At 38.0% G+C, this 20170-nt stretch overlaps 2 protein-coding genes across 2 annotated transcripts; one reads left to right on the top strand and one right to left on the bottom strand.

The window, feature by feature from the left end:
- Positions 1–10439: 10439 nt before the first annotated feature.
- LOC119059779 (olfactory receptor 10T2-like) lies at positions 10440–11411 on the top strand. The gene has a single exon (XM_037159596.2). It carries the CDS (start codon positions 10440–10442, stop codon positions 11409–11411), a length of 972 nt encoding a protein of 323 aa, XP_037015491.2.
- Positions 11412–15076: 3665 nt separating this feature from the next.
- Positions 15077–16005, bottom strand: LOC119059780 (olfactory receptor 491-like). Its single transcript, XM_037159597.2, has one exon. The coding sequence runs from the start codon at positions 15977–15979 to the stop codon at positions 15077–15079; it is 903 nt and encodes a 300-aa protein (XP_037015492.2). The 5' UTR covers positions 15980–16005.
- Positions 16006–20170: the final 4165 nt, after the last annotated feature.

The following is a 20170-nucleotide window of genomic DNA, read 5'->3' as shown; positions in this document are numbered from 1 at the left end:
ACATTTCTAGAAAAACACAATCTTCCAAAACTTAATGAAAAAGAAACAGAAAATCTGAACACACCAATAACAGCAAGAGAAATTGAAGGAGTAATCAAAAAACTCCCATCACACAAAAGCCCTGGACCAGATGGTTTCACAGGAGAATTCTACAAAGCATTTAAGGAAGAGCTAACCCCTATTCTCCACAGACTATTCCAAAAAAATCCAGAAGAATGGAAAACTCTCAAATTCTTTTTATGAAGCCAGCATCGTCCTGTTTCCAAAACCAGATAGAGACACAACAAAGAAAGAAAACTCCAGGCCAATATCGCTGATGAACATAGATGCTAAAGTCCTCAACAAAATATTGGCAAATCGCATCCAACAATATATCAAAAAGATCAGACACCATGACCAAGTGGGATTCATCCCAGAGACGCAAGGATGGTTCAATATTCGCAAATCAGTAAATGTAATACATCACATAAACAAAAGCAAAGACAAAAACCACGTGATCATATCAATAGATGTGGAAAAAGCTTCTGATAAGGTACAACACCCATTTATAATAAAAACACTCAGCAAAGTTGGAATAGAGGGAGCATTCCTCAATATAATAAAGGCCATATATGAGAGACCTACAGCAAACATCATACTCAATGGGCACAAACTAAAAGCTTTTCCACTAAGATCAGGAACAAGATAAGGATGTCCACTTTCACCACTTCTATTCAATATAGTATTGGAAGTTTTAGCCACAGCCATCAGGCAAGAAAAGGAAATAAAAGGCATCCAAATAGGAAAGGAGGAAGCAAAACTGTCACTGTTTGCAGATGACATGATAGTGTACATGGAAAATCCTATAGACTCTACCAAAAAACTGCTCAAACTAATTACTGAATTTGGCAAAACAGCAGGTTACAAAGTCAATATCCGGAAATCAAAGGCATTTTTGTATATCGACAATGAATCAGCAGAAGCAGAAATCAAGAAAAAAATCCCATTTGATATAGCAAAAACAAAAATAAAATATCTGGGAATCAACCTAACTAAGGAGGTAAAAAACCCATATGCAGAAAACTACACAGCCCTGAAGAAAGAAATCAGGGAAGACACAAACAAATGGAAACATATACCGTGTTCATGGATTGGAAGAATTAACATCATCAAAATGTCCATACTACCCAAATATACAGATTCAATGCAATACCTATTAAAATACCAATGGCATATTTCACAGACATAGAAAAAACACTTCAAAAATTTATATGGAACCATAAACAACCCCGAGTAGCAGCTGCTCTTTTGAGAAAGAAGAACAAAGGAGGGATCACAATACCTGATATCAAACTGTATTACAAGGCCACTGTAATCAAAACAGCCTGGTACTGGCATTAAAAACAGGCACACAGACAAATGGAATAGAACAGAGAACCCAGATATAAACCCAACTCTCTATGGTCAATTAATATTCCACAAAGGGGGCAGTAACATAAAATGGAGTAAAGATAGCCTCTTCAACAAATGGTGTTGGGAGAACTGCACAGCTACATGCAAAAAAATGAAACTTCAGCACCAAATTACACCATACACCAAAATAAATTCAAGGTGGTTAAAAGACTTAAATGTAAGCCGTGACACCATTAAAGTCCTAGAGGAGAACATCGGCAAGAAAATCTCAGATATTTCACGCAGCAACTTTTTTACCAACATGTCCCCTAGAGCAAGGAATATAAAGGAAAGAATAAACAAATGGGATCTCATCAAAATAAAAAACTTCTGTGTGGCTAAAGAAAACAGTATTAAATTAAAAAGACAACCAACTGTATGGGAAAACATATTTGCCAATGATACCTCAGACAAAGGTTTAATCTCCAGAATATACAAAGAACTTACACAACTCCACTCTAAGTAGACAACTAACCCAATTTAAAAAAATGGGAAAAGGAGTTGAACAGACACTTCTCCAAGGAGGACATACAGAATATCCAGAGACACATGAAGAGATGCTCAATATCTTTAGCTATCAGGGAGATGCAAATTAAAACCACAATGAGATATCACTTTACATTGGTCAGGATGGCTATCATAAACAAAGCAACAAACAACAAATTTTGGAGAGGTTGTGGGGAAAAGGGGTCCTTAGTTCACTGTTGGTGGGATGGCAGACTGGTACAACCATTATGGAAAACAGTATGGAATTTTCTCAGAAAAATAAAAATCGACCTGCCTTTTGACCCAGCAATTCCACTGCTAGGATTATATCCTAAGAATCCTAAAACATCAATTTCAAAGAACCTATGCACCACAATGTTCATAGCAGCACAATTTACAATAGCCAATTGTTGGAAGCAACCTAGGTACCTGTCAGTAAATGAATGGATCAAAAAATTGTGATGCATATACACAATGGAATTCTACGCAGCAGAGAGAAAGAAGGAGCTACTACCCTTTGCAACAACATGGATGGAACTGGAAAGCATTATGCTGAGTGAAATAGGCCAGGTGTTGAAAGACAAATACCATATGATCTCACCTTTGACAGGAAGCTAAACAACAAAACAAACAAGCAGGCAGAAAAAAACAAAGACACTGAAATAGAGAACAAGGGGACAGTGACCAGAGGGGAGAGGGAAGGGAATTTAAATGGGAAAAAGGGGAGAGATTTGGAGAAACAAATAGGAAGGACACAGGGACTAGAACTAAGGGGGATGGAAATGGGAGGGAAGTGGGGAGCATGGGGCAGGGGAGGCTGGGATGGGAGAACTAGACAAAAAGCTATACTTGAAAAATAACTAAATAAAATTTTAAAAAAGAAGAAGAAAAAATATGTGGGAATAAATTTAACCAAGAAGGTATAATACCTATACTTGGAAAACTATAAGACACTGATGAAAAAAATTAAGGATACAAATAAATGGAATAATATCCTGAGCTCATAGAGAGGAAGAATTAACATCATTACAATGCCCAAAGTACCCAAAACAAGTTATAGATTAAATCAAATTCCTATCAAAATGCCAATGGCATTTTTTCACAGGACTAGTACAGATAATCCTAAAATTTACACGTAATCACAGAAAGCTCTAAATATTAAAATAATCTTGAGAAAGAAAAAGTTGGTGGTATCATGCTACCTGATAAATTACCGTGGTTATAGTAATCAAGATAGCACAGTACTGGTATACAAGCAGGCATATAGATCAATGAAACAGAATAGCCAATAAATAAATGTATGCCAATATAATCAATTAATCTATGACAAAAAAGGTAGAAGTACACAATAGGGAAAAGACCATCTTTTCAATACATGATGTTGAAAAAACAGTTCACAAAAGAAACCTTGCAGGCAAGAAGGGGCTGGAAAGAAGTATCTGAAGTCATGGAAGGCAAGGACCTACATCCAAGATTGCTCTAACCAGCAAAGATTTCCTTTAGAATGGAAGGGCAGATAAAGTGCCTCCCAGACAAGGTCAAGTTAAAGGAGTTCATCATCACAAAGTCATTATTATATAAAATGCTAAAGGGACTTCTCTAAGAAAAAGAAGATTAAAAATATGAAGAGTACAATGACAACAAACCCACATCTATCAACAAATGAACATAAAAGAAAAGAAAAACAATGAAAAGAAAAACTAAGCAAACAACTAGAACAGAATCAGGGGGATTTCACACAGAGGGATTTCAGTTGGTGGGGAGGAAGGAATAGAGGGGAAAAGGTATGGGAACCAGAAGCATGGTTCATAGGCATAAGGTAAATGAGGAGAGAGAAAAAATGGTGTGGGAACCAGAGGACTCAAAGAACTTATATGTACAACCCATGGACATGAACTAAGGGTGGGGAATGCTGGAGGGTTGAGGAGGCAGGGTGAAAGAATGATCAAGGCAGAAAATTGGGAATACTGTAATAGCATAATCAATAAAACCGTAATAGCATAATCAATAAAAATATTAATAAAAATCAGTATAAATGAAAAAAGAAGGGTTGCAATCCATTTCCATCTCTTAGAACCCACATGGGACATGAAGGCTCTCTGAGTGAAAAGAATGCAGCACAGACAAGGGAGAACATGAAAGCTGACACAGGATCCACATGGCTCTCATGGAATGTCCACCCACAAAACCCAGCCACTGCGCACATGCAGAAAGGCTGAATCCCCATCTAAGGTCTCAGTCAATAGTCATCATCAAAACCCAGATAAGCACAGACAAGATATGCAGTGTCTCTGTTATCTCTATTGAGTCCTATCTACATGAATTTACTTGCTTGAGTCTAGTAAGTTTTGCCATCGTTTATTACTCAAGAGTAGATCATCAGAACAATCTAGGTGGTGGACATATTGTTGTTAATGGTCTAATTTTTTTCAGCATGGCTTTATGTTTTCAAAATTTCATAAAATACTAGAAAACATTTTTGAGTGGCACTGCAGTAAATGGAGATATCAATCACCATGGATTTTTCTGTTCAGCAAGACCTTCTAAGAAGAGTTACTTCATGAGAAAGCAGCCACAGCAATCATTCTATGTGTTCATATTCTTTTCTACCTTTCTTCTGACAAATTCCCTGGGCAACAGCAATCAGTTTGACAGGTCCTCTCTCCCTTGCCCTGTATACAGGACAGAGACCTATGGGGCTTGGCAAAAGTTCAGAACTATAAAAATAGAGTATTGAGTAGGAAGTAAAATAAACCTGAAGGAATCATCCACACTTCAAACTGTACTTGAGCAAGTAGAGTTTCAATTACTTGGTTTGATCTTTCAGATAAATAAGAACAAACTTGACTGAATAATTGTGATACTACATCAGAATAAAAACATTATTTTGTGAAGTTCCAAGTCCATAAAGGACAATCTTCCTGGTATCCCATGGAGAGGAAGAAACTCCAAGTGGTGGCAAGGGTAATGGTCTCAGGTGACCACAAAATTCTCATTGGGTGTTACAGAAAACTCAGCTCCAGACATAAAGAACAGAGGAGTTTTACCCTATTGTCATAAGAAACCCCGTAAGTTCAGAGTGAATGCATCAGCATTCACAATAGAGTAAATGCATCACAGGGATTCTAAGGGCAAAATGGCTTAAACACTTATGCCTAGATATTACAGAAAGAACTGCAGAACACTGTGCATAAGCAACGAGTTCCTCATGTAGCTTAATATTTTTTTCTTTTTAAAAAATTACAAGTGACTTCTCTTGTCATAAGGTGGGAAGTTCATTTTATATTTCTACTTAACCATGAACATTGTGTTCTGTCCACGAATAACCAAGGTGCTGTGGGTGTTAATCAACAGTTAAAAGGTACTGAAAATACTAAGAGTACAGTTGAACTGAAGATGAATGTTATTGCTTTTCTATTCCTGGCACAATCTGCACAGTGATAAGAGCAATGAGGAGGTCAGAAATCTGAAAACTGAGGATAGGACTGCAAACGCTAGACCAGAGCACAGTGTGCCAGGAGGGATTGACTTCACACAGCCAACAAGACAGAAGAGCTGATACAGTGTTACAGGCAACTGTGAGTAGGTAAGTGTTGGGAACCGCTCTGCCCGATTTCAGGAATTGTAACCCTAATCCCTCCGTGGCTAAGGATGAGCGGGTGACCTCCAGAATGCAAGCCACAGGAGACAAGGCTTGTCTCTGGTAGCAAATGCTGTCTCAGTTTCCTCCCTGCCCCCAAAGCATGGTCGAAAGTCCATGATGGGTAAGTCTCCTCATAGCAGGGAATAACCTAAGTCAGACTCAACCACTTGGGAGGCCACCATGGAAGGACTCTGGGGGCTGCAACAAAGAGGGAGCAATGGACTCTTACACTATGGCTATGTGACATAGCCCAAGTCCCCATGTTCTCTGGAAGAAGTGCTTCCTGGCTCTAACCCCCTTAAGCCTGAATACCTGATGGGGAGGGGTGCAGCTCCTTGCCTGGCCAGAGCGTGTTGGGGGGATAGGGAAATCTAGCATTACAAAAAATTCCTGATAAACCTGTGAAATCTGCTCTGCTAAGAGTGCTTTCATATTTATGATAAGGGTCCGAGCAGGAAATGAGTATGTCTCCCAAAGTTTCTGCAACTCTCTTCCTGACAGACACTGACTCAGACTGAGCCCTCAGATTTCTTTGAAATGTTATCTACTGTTTGATCCTTGCCACCCTGTATTCCTATGTATTACAACCCAATAAAAGCCCTTGGAGGAAGGGGCTCAAGGCCTCTTTCCCCTGAGAAACTGGCCACTGCTCAAGGCCTTTTTCCTTAGAAAAACTGGCCACCTCTCCTCCTCAAGGAGATCACATCATGTCTTGTCATGTTTACTTTCATCCTTGGTAGACGGGGGGACTTATAAGGAAAGTTGCCCCCACAGGTAAGTACTGCTGAACATCTATAAGAAAGTTGTCTATAACCCATGTGATATTTTAGCAAATGGAAGTAGAATTAGCAGACACTGAGCACTTATAATCTGGTAGGTCTACATGCACAGCATTGTAAACCTGCAAGGAGGTACATGTAGGGCCATGTTACATAGGAGAAGACTCATTATCAGGGAAATTAATTACTGTATGTAATTTGTACGTAATAGAAGAAGGGCTTTGATTGGAACCCAGGCCCCTTTAATCCTGCTCAATTCCCATTACTAAATAATTCCTGGTCTAATCTCAAGGCTTATTAGGTGATTTCATTGTATCAGCAGAATTAAGCAGGAAAGAGTAAAGAAAATCATGTATTCCATCCTTCTGCAATTTCCATATTTCCCTCATTATTTAATTGTAAACTTCACTCTACACCATTAGCAACTTGATTCTTTGTGTCTCTGCACATCCTCCTCGATTCCTTCGATCACTCACTATGTCTTCAAAATAATGCACTTGTGATTTATACAAAGAAGCATACCTTTGGTGGGTCTAATACACCCTCATTGAGAGAACTAAGAAAAAAATATGCATACATACATACATATACAAAGATACGAATTTAGGAAGCCATGTATGGAAAATTTGAGCCTCATGAACCTATAATTTACATAAATTTTCTTAAGTTTTCTATGAGAATTCATGTGTAAAGCTCAAGAAAACAGACTCTTTTATTTTCCTACCCTGTAATCAACACTGATCTGAAAATATTAATTAAAAATTCCAGAAACAAAAATATTTATCATAAATTGTGAGCCAATCTGAGTAGCATAAGGAAGTCTCACACCATCCTATTCTGTTCGACCCAGGATGTGAATCATCCCTTTGTCCAGCAAATCCATGCTGTATATGCACTGTGCCCCACCCCTACTTGTTAGTCACTCAGTAAGTGTCCTGGTTATCAAATCAACTTTCACGACACCACAGTCCTTGTGTTCAATTAATCCACGTAGTACTTAATAATGGCCCAAGTGCTCAAAATAGTAATGTTAGCAATTCAAATATGCCCAAGAGAAGCGATAAAGTGCTTCCTTTATATGAAAAACTATATACCATATTTTGCCATGTATAATGCACTCCCATGTACAATGCACACCCATGTTTTTGTGAGAGTTATGCATGGGATTACAATATGCACGGTATGTAATCATTACACCCATGTATAATGTGCATCCTTATTTTTCCCTCAAAAATCTGAAGTATTTGTTATACTGGCAAAAAGAAGTATGTGTTATAATGGCAATATACTGCATTTATCTATAGAAATAAAACATTTTATAGCATTCACTAGTACCTGCAGGTTCAGGCATCACTGGGGTTCTTGACATATAGGCTGTGGATAAGGGAGGACTACTGTATCTCTTCTGAAAATTGCAGAAAAGCTTATTTAAAGCTGCTTTAATACTGATTGGGTTAAAAGAAAGTGGAATGTACTTTTCCAAAGACTAGGTAATAAACATTCCCATTCTCCACCTTTTTACATTGTCCCATGAACTGAAAAGAAGTGTAGCCACCAGAAAAAATCCTCCAGCACAGTCTGGTGGAGAATGATGACTGACGTAATGGTCCCAGGGGTTCCCAAGCTGGTCACGGTTCTGATGTATCTCTTGGAAGGTAGACTGGTTTATGGTGCCCCCTGTTCAGGGTTTTGATGTAGTAATTGGACAGGAGAGTCTGCAAGGTGGACTAATATTAAGAGGTAGCCTGAAGTTCCTATAGGTCTCACTCACATTTGAAGAAACCAGACATGCTAAGTCCCCTAGATCTCTCTGCAAAGGGGGGGGGCACAAATAAACTAAAAACAGGTTTTTCAGGGAGAGAAAGCAATTATTTCTCTTGCAATTATGGAAGTGTTTATTCCAAGGAGGGCTGAGCCAGAAACATCTCCCTCAAACTCTGTCCCCCTCAGAGGGACTAGAAGTAATGGGAATGATGTCATATTAACCTATTCTCAATCACCAGTTCCCTTGAGTATTTTGAGGAAAGTAGGGCTTATTATCAAACAAATGGAAAAGGAAGTTAACAGAATCACAGTGACAGATTCAAAACTGAGAGCTGTTCTTTTCTCTTCTTGGAAAGACCTGCCAGAATTTGTAATGGATGTGAATAAAAGTATATAAAGTACAGAAGACTGCCCTGGTGACCCAAATGTACTCCTTGCTATAGGGGCAGTTATGCCAATCAAGTGTTATTTGATGCTACAGAGAATGAAGTATGTTGTTTAGACTAGAAAATGAGTCATTAGTGCCTTGTTCCAAGGAACCCGCTCTGAGAAACCGCTTACAGGGTTTCTCTCTTTTTTGGAGGGGGGTACACTTTGTTCATTAAGCATGTGTTAAGTATTGATACACAGCTGTCACACTGCTAGGTGATATGGCTATAACTTCATGGTTACTGAAATGTATTGAAGGAGATGGCCAACAACCTTTAGCACATATCCAAATAAATAAATGCTAAAGAGAGAACACAATACAAATGAAAGGAGTTGGTCAGTGCACCTAAGAAACAACCAAGTGAGGCTTCCTGGGGAAGATGGAACCCCATGTATTTGTTGAACTCTCCTCACACAAATGTGTGTATTTACCAGGTTATGCTGCAAGTATGTGGACAAAATGGTACAGGAGCTCTTACCTTTGTTTCATTCTTTTGGTGGAATTTTTCTCTATCTGAGTGGGAGAGGTAATATGTCTTATTCCATGTTACATTCCCCATATGTGGGATTGACTAAGACATCATAGACATTAAATATTTGTGGAATTAATGCATGAGCCTTGGGTACTCAATTAAGTAAACTACCTGAGTTTCAATGTTTGTAACATCAGGATTGAAATACTTAATATGCAGAGTTATTGGGGAAATTCAGTGAGAAAATTCTATCAGACACACAGCATATTGACCAGCACATTGCAGAGGTTGAGTAAACACTGGTTACCTGACATAACTCCTTGTATATTTTTTGCCCAGTAATTCAATACATAAAAAAACCCGCAAATTTTTCAGCTAAAGGTATATATTTTCTTCCAGCTTTGTAGATATTAAAATGCTTTCCAGTGTGTCTCTACCATCCTTCCTCAACTGCCAACTCCATGCGCATGTCTTCTGTTTTCCTTTCCTTCCCTGACAGCAGTGCCTGAAACCAGACCACATCTGTACAGAAAGTCTCACACTCAGCAGAGGGGACGTTTTAAGAACTCATTGAAAATGGCCAGAGAACTTAAGCTCTAATAAGAGCTGTGCTGCAAAGCAGCCTTTCCACCAGTATATGAGTGAGAACACATCCTGGAAATTTTCCTGAAAGTTCAGGAATTAATCTGACATTGTGAACACAAGCAAGCCACCTAGGACAGGGGTGGTCTCTCTGTAACCATTTTGCCTTCAAGATCTGCATGAATGGGAGATAGTCATTGAACATTTCCAGCCTCCTCATATGGTCATCGATAGAAAACCAGTACAATTTCCAAAACAGTAAATTCATCTATTAGGTCTATTCAATGACATAACTGTTAGCCAAGCAGCCGCTGCTTTCTGGGAATCACCTCTGAAGACAGTATTACTTTCCAAGAATGTTTAGAACCCATTCAAGAAGAATTTCTTATTTCTTAAATTCTCATTGATTCAGTCAACCTCATCGGGCACTTCTGTATGCCAGTTCCATAATCAGATCACACACAAACATTGTACACCTGCTAACCTCATACTCTGGGAAGTGAGAAAATAAGCATTTTTCATATTGCCTTCTTTCATGGAGATTCTGACTGCAGAGAAAGGTGATAAACAAGAGCTAAATAAGGGTTGTTCCCAGGACAGAGTTAGCCATACTTTATGACGTTTATACAGATTCTCCTACTAGAATCTCTCTTTCCTCTGAATCCTGACCTTTAATTCATCCTAGTGCATTTAATTCCCAATGCTCAGGATCAATCATGGACAGCTGTCTTGCCATTGTCCAGGAACCTGTGATTAAAGTCCAGATGACATCAGTGCTTTTTATAATCTTACCACAGGCTTGACCTCAAGGATATCTGCCTGCATCTCTGGGAGAGTGACTGAGCCCACTACATGATGGGCAACCATACCACAGTGAGCACATTCCTGCTGTGGGGATTTTCCAGTTTCCCAGACCTGCAGAATCTTCTTTTTGTAATGATTTTCTTCTCCCATGTGACCATATTAGCTGCAAATGTGTCCATAATGGTGGCCATCAAGCTCAGCCACAACCTTCACACCCCAATGTACTTTCTCCTCTCTGGCCTGTCCTTTTCAGAAACCTGTACCACTATGGTGGTCATCCCCCGAATGCTAGTGGACTTGCTATCAGACAGCAAGACCATTTCCCTTCCTGAGTGTGCCACACAGATGTTCCTCTTCTTGAGCTTGGCAGGCAATAACTGCTTCATCATGGCCGCCATGTCCTATGACCGTTACACTGCCATTCACAACCCCCTGCACTACCCCATCCTCATGACCCACAAGATCTGCCTTCAGCTCATGATGGCCTCTTATGTCACTGGGATTGTGGTGTCTCTGTGCATTGTCCTCATAGTATTCAACTTGTCTTTTTGTGACTCCAGCATCATCCAGCACTTTTTCTGTGACATCACACCTGTAGCCTCCCTTGCCTGTGATTACACTTTGTTTCAGAAAATGATCCTTCTTGCACTCACTTCCTTTGTGTTAGTGGGCACCTTCGTTTTAATTATGATTTCCTATGTCTTCATTGTGCTCACAGTTGTGAAGATGCCCTCTGCAAGGGGGAGATATAAGGCCTTTTCTACTTGTTCCTCCCACCTCACTGTAGTGTGCATACACTATGGGTTTTCTGGCTTTGTCCATTTGAGACCCAAGGAAAATGATTCATTTCATGAAGATATGCTGATGTCTGTGACATATACAGTGCTGACTCCTCTGCTTAATCCCATAGTTTACAGTCTAAGAAACAAAGACATGCAAATAGCTCTAAGGAGAGTACTAGGAAATGTCAGTAGGTTTTTCTCTCAGATAGCAAGTAAAAGAGTCTCAAACACTTCTTAGAACACTTACAGAGCATGCCCTGACCAGTGTGGCTCAGTTGGTTGGGCATTGTCTCACAAAGTGAAAGGTTGCCAGTTCGATTCCCAGCCAGGTACATGCCTGGGTTATAGGCCCAGTGGGCAAGTACCCATTTGGGGCATGTGAGAGGGTCAACTGATAAATGTTTCTATCCCACATCAATGTTTCACTCCCTGTCTTTCTCTTCCTTCCCCTCTCTCTAAAAATAAATAAATAAAATCTTTAAAAATGTATAGAGCATTGATAAATACAGGTGAAGAAAGTGGAGTACTTCTAATAAAAATTAGCACTTTATGTACAAAGCAGTTATCACGTGTTCTATTTGTCTGATGTGCCCTGGTCTCATTCCTTTCCTACTAAAAACTAGATGTAGTTTTTTTTTAATTTTAGTGAACTTTTTAAAAAATTATTTATTTATATTTAGAGGGGAAGGGAAGGGAAGGAGAGAGGGAGAGAAACATCAATGTATGGTTGCCTCTTGTGTGTCCCCTGCTGGGAACTGGCCCACAACCCAGGCATGTGCCCTGACTAGAAATCGAACCATGGTTGTTTGGTTCCCAGGCCTGCACTCAATCCACTGAGCTACACCAGCCAGGGCTTAGATGTAGTTTTAAAATATTTTTCACTATTCATGATAGAAATGAGAATTAAACTACAACAGATATCACCTTATACCTGTCAGAACAGCTACTATCAATAAATCAATAAACAGCAACATTGGTAAGATGTGGGAAAAAAGGAACCTTAATGCACTGTTGGTGGGAAAACACATTGGTACAGCCAGTGAAAAGCAGTATATGGAAAAATTAAAATGGAACTGCCTTATGAGCCAGTGATTCCTCTTCTGGGAATTTATCTAAAGAGACCTACAACACTAACGTATTGTACCTTGCAACTTTAGTGAATTTGTTTATTCAAACAGTTTTTTGATGGAGTCTTTAGAGTTTTCTCTATGTAAAATCATGCCATTAGGGACAATTTTACTTCTTCCTTTCAGATTTGGATACCTTTTATTTATTCCTCTTTTGTAATTGCTCTAAGACTTAAGTACTATGGTGAACAGAAGTGGCAAGATTGAGCATTGTTGCCTTGTTTCTAATCTTAGAAGAAAAGCGTGTGCTAAGATTAGTATGGTCACCAAGTGGATACATAGAATAATCATGAAGAAGACTCCTGTGGTGTATTTTTATGGCATTGTTCTAAGGATGATGCTGGACTCATAAAATGAGTCTGGAGCTGTGACCTTTTCTTCCATTTTGGGGGGAAGAGTTTAAGAAGAATTACTACTAACTCTTCTTTAAATGTTTGGTAGAATTCACCCATTAAGCCAAATTTTCTTAGTTTTTTTCTATGTTGGGAGGTATTTGATTACTGATTCAATTGGTTTATGTGATTGGTCTATACAGGCTTCCCATTTCTGTCCTTTCCCATCTTCACTGAGATACTATTGACACATAAAATGTATAAGTTTAAGGCATACAATGTGATAATTTGAGATACAGGTATCAAATTTAATATGCAGGTGTATATAGTAAAATGGTAAAAAGGCAAAGGATTTATACGATCTGAAGAGAAACCAGAGTATATATATGTATGTGTGTGTATTAAAATGGTTACAATATAGTAAGTTAAAACCTCCATCCTCCCATATAATTATCATTTTTCATGTGTGATAAGAACATTTGAGATAGACTTATTTAAAACTTTCAAGTTGTAATACAGTATTGTTAATAGAGTCACTATACTTTACATTAGGTCTCTAGCACTTACTCATTTTATATCTGGAAATTTGTACCCTGTGACCAATATACCCCTATTTTCCCCTCTGCCAAGCCCCTGACAACCACTATTGTACTCTCTATTTCTATGATTAGACTTGTTTTAGATTCCACATATAATTAAGAATATACAGTATTTGTCTGTCTCTCTCTGACTTATTTCACTTAGCATAATGCCCACAAGGTCCATGCAAGTTGTCACTAAAGGCAGGATTTCTTTCTTTTTTATGGTTGAATAATATTCCATTGTGAGATACATACACCTCCATATAATGTATATACATGTGAAATATATATATTTCCCTTCATTTTCTTTATTCAATCATCTGTTGAAAAACAGAGCTTTGCTTCCATGTCTTGGCTATTGTGAATATGGAGATGCAGCTGTATCTTGGATACAGTGTTTTTATTCCCTTGAGATATACATGGTAGTTCAATTTTAACCTTCTGTTTCTTCTTGGTTCGGTCTTGGTAGGTTGTATGTTTCTAAGAATTTATCCATTTCTTCTAGCTTATCCAATTTCTTCACACATACTGTTCATATTAATCCCTTATGATCCTTTTTATTTCTGTGTCATCCATTGTGTTTCTTCTTTAATTTCTTATTTACTTGAGATCCTTCATTTTTAGTTAGCCTAGCTATGAATTTATCTAGTTTGCTTTTTCTTTCAAAAATTACCTCTTAGTTTTATGGATTCTTTCTATCCTCTTTTTGAGTTGTTTCTGCTATAATATTTATTATTTCCTTCCTTCTGCTAACATTGGGTTTAGTTTCTTTTTCTTTTTTCTGGTTCCTTGAGTTTTTTGTTTAAGATCATTCTTCCTTTTAAATGTAGTTGCTTATCACTAGAAATATCCCTCTTATACTGTTTCAGCTGCATACTGTTCCTTTTGGTAACTTGTGTTTTCATTTTCATTTGTCTCAAATATGTTTTTGCTTTTCCTTTTGATATCCTATTTTATCCAGTGCTGTTTAAGAGTGTGTTATTTACTTTTTTTATTTGTAATTTTTCCCCTTTACTTGTGGTCATTGAAAAAACTTTGCAGACAAACCTTTGAGTAGCTAGGAAAACTGAAAGGAACTCTTGATGCCTAAGCCTTGAGAGTTCCTTTACTGTGACCTGGATTGAGACTCCCAGTAGCAACACTGTGGGATCACTATCCAAAGATTATGATAACCCTGTATAAGAGGGGCCAAGTCCTCCAGAGAAAGTGACCTAGATTGTTGATACACCATCAGTTGCATTTCCATTTAGGACATGATGCTTTTTAAGAGGCTAACTTACATTTTAAAAATATATAACTTAACAAAAAAGAAGACACCCTCTAATCACAGATATCCTAAATAATGAACAAAGGAGAGAAAAAGTGAAATTATATTATCTCTGCATCTTAACCCTAAACTACACACATGTAATTTAAGATCAGCAGATTTTCATAAAAATGATATATTTGGTGACTCTAGAAAAGTATTTTAAAAAGTGGTCATTAGTTAATACTGGCATTTTATATTTGAGATACCATATGTTTTGGACCATAAGATGCACCTAGGTTTTAAAGGAAGAATATAGGGATTTTTTTGAAGCAAAAAATGTAGTAAAATATTTAATAACATAAATAACATAATATTTCATCAATGTAAATGTAAACAGAATTCAACAACAGCATTAGCAACCATTATTTCTCCCAAATTTGGTGGGGGAACGTGCATCTTATAATCCAAAAAGTATGGTAGTTCTTCACATAAAAGGATAAGTCTAATGGACAACATAAACACCATTACATGTTCCAAACACTATCATTTTGCAGTTTCTGGATTCAAAGTGCATTTCTTTCAACATGACCAATATGTTCTAGCCATCCATTTTCTCATGGCCTTTTCACCTCTTTATTCCTTAGACTGTAGATGAGAGGGTTCAACATGGGGATCACCACTGTGTAGAACACAGACACCACTTTGTTCTGGTCAGTTGAGTAGCTGGACTTGGGCATGACATAAATGAAGGTAATAGTTCCATAGTAGAGAGTAACTGCAGTGAGGTGGGAGGTGCAGGTGGAGAAGGCTTTCTGTCGTCCTTCAGCAGAATGCATCTTCAGGATGGCGGTGAGGATGCAGATGTAAGAGACAGATATCACAAACACTGTGCCCACAATAATGGACCCAGAAGTGATGGAAGGAATAATTTCAATAATAGAGATATCTGAGCAGGAAATTTTTAACAAAGGGGAGAAATCACAGAAAAAGTGATCTACCTGATTTGGCCCACAGAAAGACAAACTCAGTAAACAGCCAGTAAATGTCGAACCATTCACACACCCACCCAAGTAGGACATCCCCACTAAGAGAATGCAGATTCTGGGGGACATGTGTGTGGAGTAGAGCAGTGGGGAGCAGATGGCCACATAGCGATCATAGGCCATGGCAGCCAGCAGGAAGCACTCAGCTGTCCCAAATGTGACCGCAGAACAGAGCTGGGCTATACAACCAGCAACACTGATGGAGGTTCCTTTCTTGAGAAAGCCTGTGAGCATAATGGGTGTGAAAGATGAGGACTCACCAATGTCTACAAAGGCCAAATGACAGAGGAAAAGGTACATTGGTGTGTGAAGCTGAGGGCTGCTTCTGATTAACATGATTATGCTGACATTGCCCATTAAGATGACAATATAGATTCCTAGAAACGCAATAAATAAAATGACACAAGCTGTAGCATTCTCTGTTAACCCCAAAATGATGAACTGAGTCATGCTGGTGTGGTTTCCAACCTCCATGTCCTCTGTGAATTATTCCTCCTGAGGGAAATGTGAATATTTTCTATGCTTCCCAATGTTTTGCCATTGTGTTGTGACAGAGGCAGAGTTCCTCTGTTTTTGAGGCAGTTCTGCAAAAGCAGAATTCATGATGAATAATAACAAAGAAATTATAGTACAATGCAATAATTTTAGGACATACTAAAGATTCAGTGAAAATTAGAAAAGAAAGTTATGCTTATCAGACTGAGAAGACAGAAGTGTGAAAATAATTTTAAATACTGCTGTAAAATATTATAAAATAATTTAATTGGTACTTAATTTACCTGAAAATTTCACTTCTGCACATCTTTTTTTCCCATTAACTTCAGCTAAATAAAAATCCCTGCAGATACAACCCACAGATTTATAAATCGTTTTTGTATGCATTTTCTTTTATTATTTGAACATATATTAACAACTAAAGAAAGGCTCACTGACAAATCTTTAATAATGCTTCACAATCCATTTTGATTTATTGTACTTTGGTGGCATAAGTAAGTAGTATTTACATATTTGTAATCATGCAATATACTCTACTTTTATAATTTATAATTTCAATCAATATCATCAATAAAATATATCTCAGTGTCCTAAGAATTTTCATATCTGAAATGCTGAATAGAAAATACATCAAACTCCTTAGCATGGTATTCATGACATTTCATAATTTATCTCCAATTACTTTTCTAAATATATCTTCCAATATATGTGCTTCCTTGCAATTTTTGTGCTATTGAGTCATGTTAACATGAAACTGAGGGTTTCCACTCAGTCTTATTGCATCTAATTTTTAAGGAAATACAATGTTCTGCTAACAACATTATTTCAGTTGTTAAAGTTCTAATTACCCTAGGAGGTAAATATTGGTACACAATATCATTAAAAGTTCTTACTTTTGATTTAGGAAGCATTTAATATTTCCAATAGTGGGACTCAGTTCTCTGAATGAATGAATGAATGAATGGTAAGATGTAATGAATGGGAATCCACAGTTCAACAAAAAAATGTGTTCTATCTCTTCAATTTCATAAAGTGCATTTAAATTACTCTAGTACAGGTAGCTAGCTGCCATTACTGTAAGCTCTATCAATAAAAATTTGTTTTTTGACTTCTGGCCAAGATGGAGGCTTAGGTAGATACATTTTGCCTCCTCCCACAACCAAAAGAAGGACAACAAATTTAAAAACAAAACAAAAAAATTTAAAAACAAAGAACAACAACATTAAAAACAAAAGACAACCAGAACTGACAAAAAGTCAAACTATATGGAAGTATGACAACCAAAGAGTTAACGAAACATTCATCCAGACTGGTGGTGAAGAAGGGGTGGAGAAGACTGGGGCATCTGGCAGACTAGGCAGTCCGACATTTATGTTCAGGTAAACCAGGAGGAACAACTGGAAAGTGAGACAGACCACACAACTGAGGGTTCCAGTGTGAAGACATAAAGCCTCAAACCTCTTAATGAAAAAACCTGCAGGGGTTATGAGGCAGGAGAAACTCGCACAGGAGAGTTTGTTGGAGAGACTGATGGGGTCCTACAATGGACACAAACCCACCTATCCAGGAATAAGCACTAAAAGGGCCCAGTTTACTTGTGGGTAGTGACGGAAGTGACTGAAAGTTGTGAGCTGACCAAGTGGCATTGTTCCCTATCAGACCTCTCCCCCACATACAGCGCCACAAAGGAGCAACCTGTCTTGGCCTGCCCTGGCAAATACCTAAGACTTCGCTCCTTACTACACAACAAGCAGGATGAGACAAAAAGAAATGGCCCAAATTAAAGAACACATCAAAGCTCCAGAAAAAATACAACTAAGTGACAAGGAGATAGACAACCTATCAGACCCACAGTTCAAAACACTGGTAATCAGGATGCTCAAGAATTGGTTGAGTATGGTCCCAAAAGTGGAAAAGGTGAAGGCTACAAAAAGTGAAATAAAGAAAAATGTACAAGAACCAAACAGTGTTGGGAAGGAAACTGGGACTCAAATCAATAGAGTGGACCAGAAAAAAGAAAGAAACAACCAAACAGAAAAGAATGAAGAAACAAGAATTCAAAAAAATAGGAGAGGCTTAGGAACCTCCAGGACAACTTTAAATGTTCTAACATCTGAATCATAGGGCTACCAGAAGGATAAGAGGAAGAGCCTAAAGTTGAAAACTTATTTGAAAAAATAATGAAGGAGAACTTTCCCAACCTGGCAAGGGAAAGAAACTTTCAAAAAATTCAAGATGCTCAGAAAGTCCCCAAGAAGTTAAACCTAAGGAAGCACACATCAAGGAACATCATTGTTGCATTACCCAAGATTAAAGATAAGGAGAGAAGCTTAAAAGCATCAAGAGAAAAGGAGATAGTTGCCTACAAAGGAGTTCCCATAAGACTTTCAGGCGATTTCTCCAAAGAAACCTTACAGGCAAAATAAAGCTAAAAAGAAGTATTCAAAGTCATGAAAGGCAAGGACCTAAATCCAAGATTACCAGCAAATCCAAGATTGGATTGGATTACCAATCCAATCTATCCAGCAAAGCTATCATTTAGAATGGAAGGGTAGATAAAGTGCTTCCCAGATAAGGTCAAGTTAAAGGAGTTCATCATCACCAAGCCCTTATTATACAAAATGTTAAAGGGACTTAACTGAAAAAAAGCAGAAGATCAAAAATACGGACAGCAAATGACAAGAAACACAACCATCAACAACTGTACCTAAAAGAAACAAACAAAAACAAACTAAGCAAACAACTAGAACAGAAACGGAATCAGAGAAATGGAGATCACATGAAGGGTTAGCAGCTGGGGAGGGGTGGAAAAGGGGAATAGGTACATAAAATAAATAGCATAAATGGTAGGGAGAAAATAGACAGGGGAAGTTAAGAATAGTAAAGGAAATGGAGAAGCCAAAGAACTTACATGTAGGACCCATGCACATGATGAACAGGAGAATGCAGGTGGGAGGGGGTGTGCAGGGCGGAGAGGAATAAAGTGGGGGTAATGAGACAACTGTAATAGCATAATCAATAAAATGTATTTTTTTTTAAAAAAGAAAGAAATCTTGCCATTTTCAACAGCATGCATGCACCTGGGGAGGGTTATGCTCTATGAAATAAGCCAGGCAGAGAAAGACTAATACCAAATGATTTCACTCATATGAGGAAACTAATGAACATAATAAACCAACAAAATAGAAGCAGACTCAGAGAGAACAGACTGACAGCTATTACAAAGGAGCAAATTGCAGGGCTGGGTGAAGGAATTAAGCAAGCAAACAAGCAAACAACTCATGGACACAGACAATAACAGCATGGTGATTACTAGAGGGGAAGTGGAATGAGGGAGGTTGAAGAGGGTATAAATGAGGTATAAATGGTCGAAGGAGGCATAACTTGGGGTAGTGAACACACAATACAATATCCAGATACTAGATTATAGAATTGTATAATTGAAACCTATATAATTTTATGGACTAATGTCAACCCAATTAATTCAATAAAAAAAAAGAGTCAAGAGTGGTTGCCTGTGGGGATTTGAAAAGGAGGAGAAAATGAACAATTATCTCTTCTGAGCCATTTTAACCAAGTACGTATAACTGACAGCACTAAAATGAGTGATATGAAATTATTTTATTAAGTAACTCAGGCTGCTCTGTGGAAGACCAAATGTACATATACGAAAATCAATTGTACCATTTTGCACTGTTAAGATAAAGTAGACATGTGATAGGAATTAGAAGGTAAGACCAACAGGAGTTGGTCATGGGTGAACATATGAGAATAAGTTAGGATCCTGAATACAGACCTGGTGCTCGGGGTCAGACCTTAGGTCTAGCCAGTTTTAGGGAATCTTTTAAATTAGTGTTTCAGTACTCTTAGGGTATAATCCTGGCAGTGGAACTCCTGGGACAAAATACAATTCCATTTTTAGTTTTTTGAGGAAATTCCATACTGTTTTCAACAGTGACTGCACCAGTCTATATTCCCACCAACAGTGCACTGGGGTCCCCTTTTCTGCACAGCCTCACCAGCACTTATTTGTTGATTTGTTTATGATGGGCATTCTTACTGGTGTGAAGTGGTATTTCACTGTGGTTTTAATTTGCATCTCTCTGAAGGCTAGTGATGCTGAGTATCTTTTCATATGTCTCTGGGCCCTCTATATGTCCTCCTTGGAGA

The sequence above is a fragment of the Artibeus jamaicensis genome, unplaced genomic scaffold, assembly GCF_021234435.1.
Source record: "Artibeus jamaicensis isolate MK-2021 breed Jamaican fruit bat unplaced genomic scaffold, CSHL_Jam_final contig_759, whole genome shotgun sequence".
NCBI lineage: Eukaryota > Metazoa > Chordata > Mammalia > Chiroptera > Phyllostomidae > Artibeus > Artibeus jamaicensis.
The sequence above is the reverse complement of the archived record's forward strand: the minus strand, read 5'-3'. Positions and strand labels throughout refer to the sequence as shown.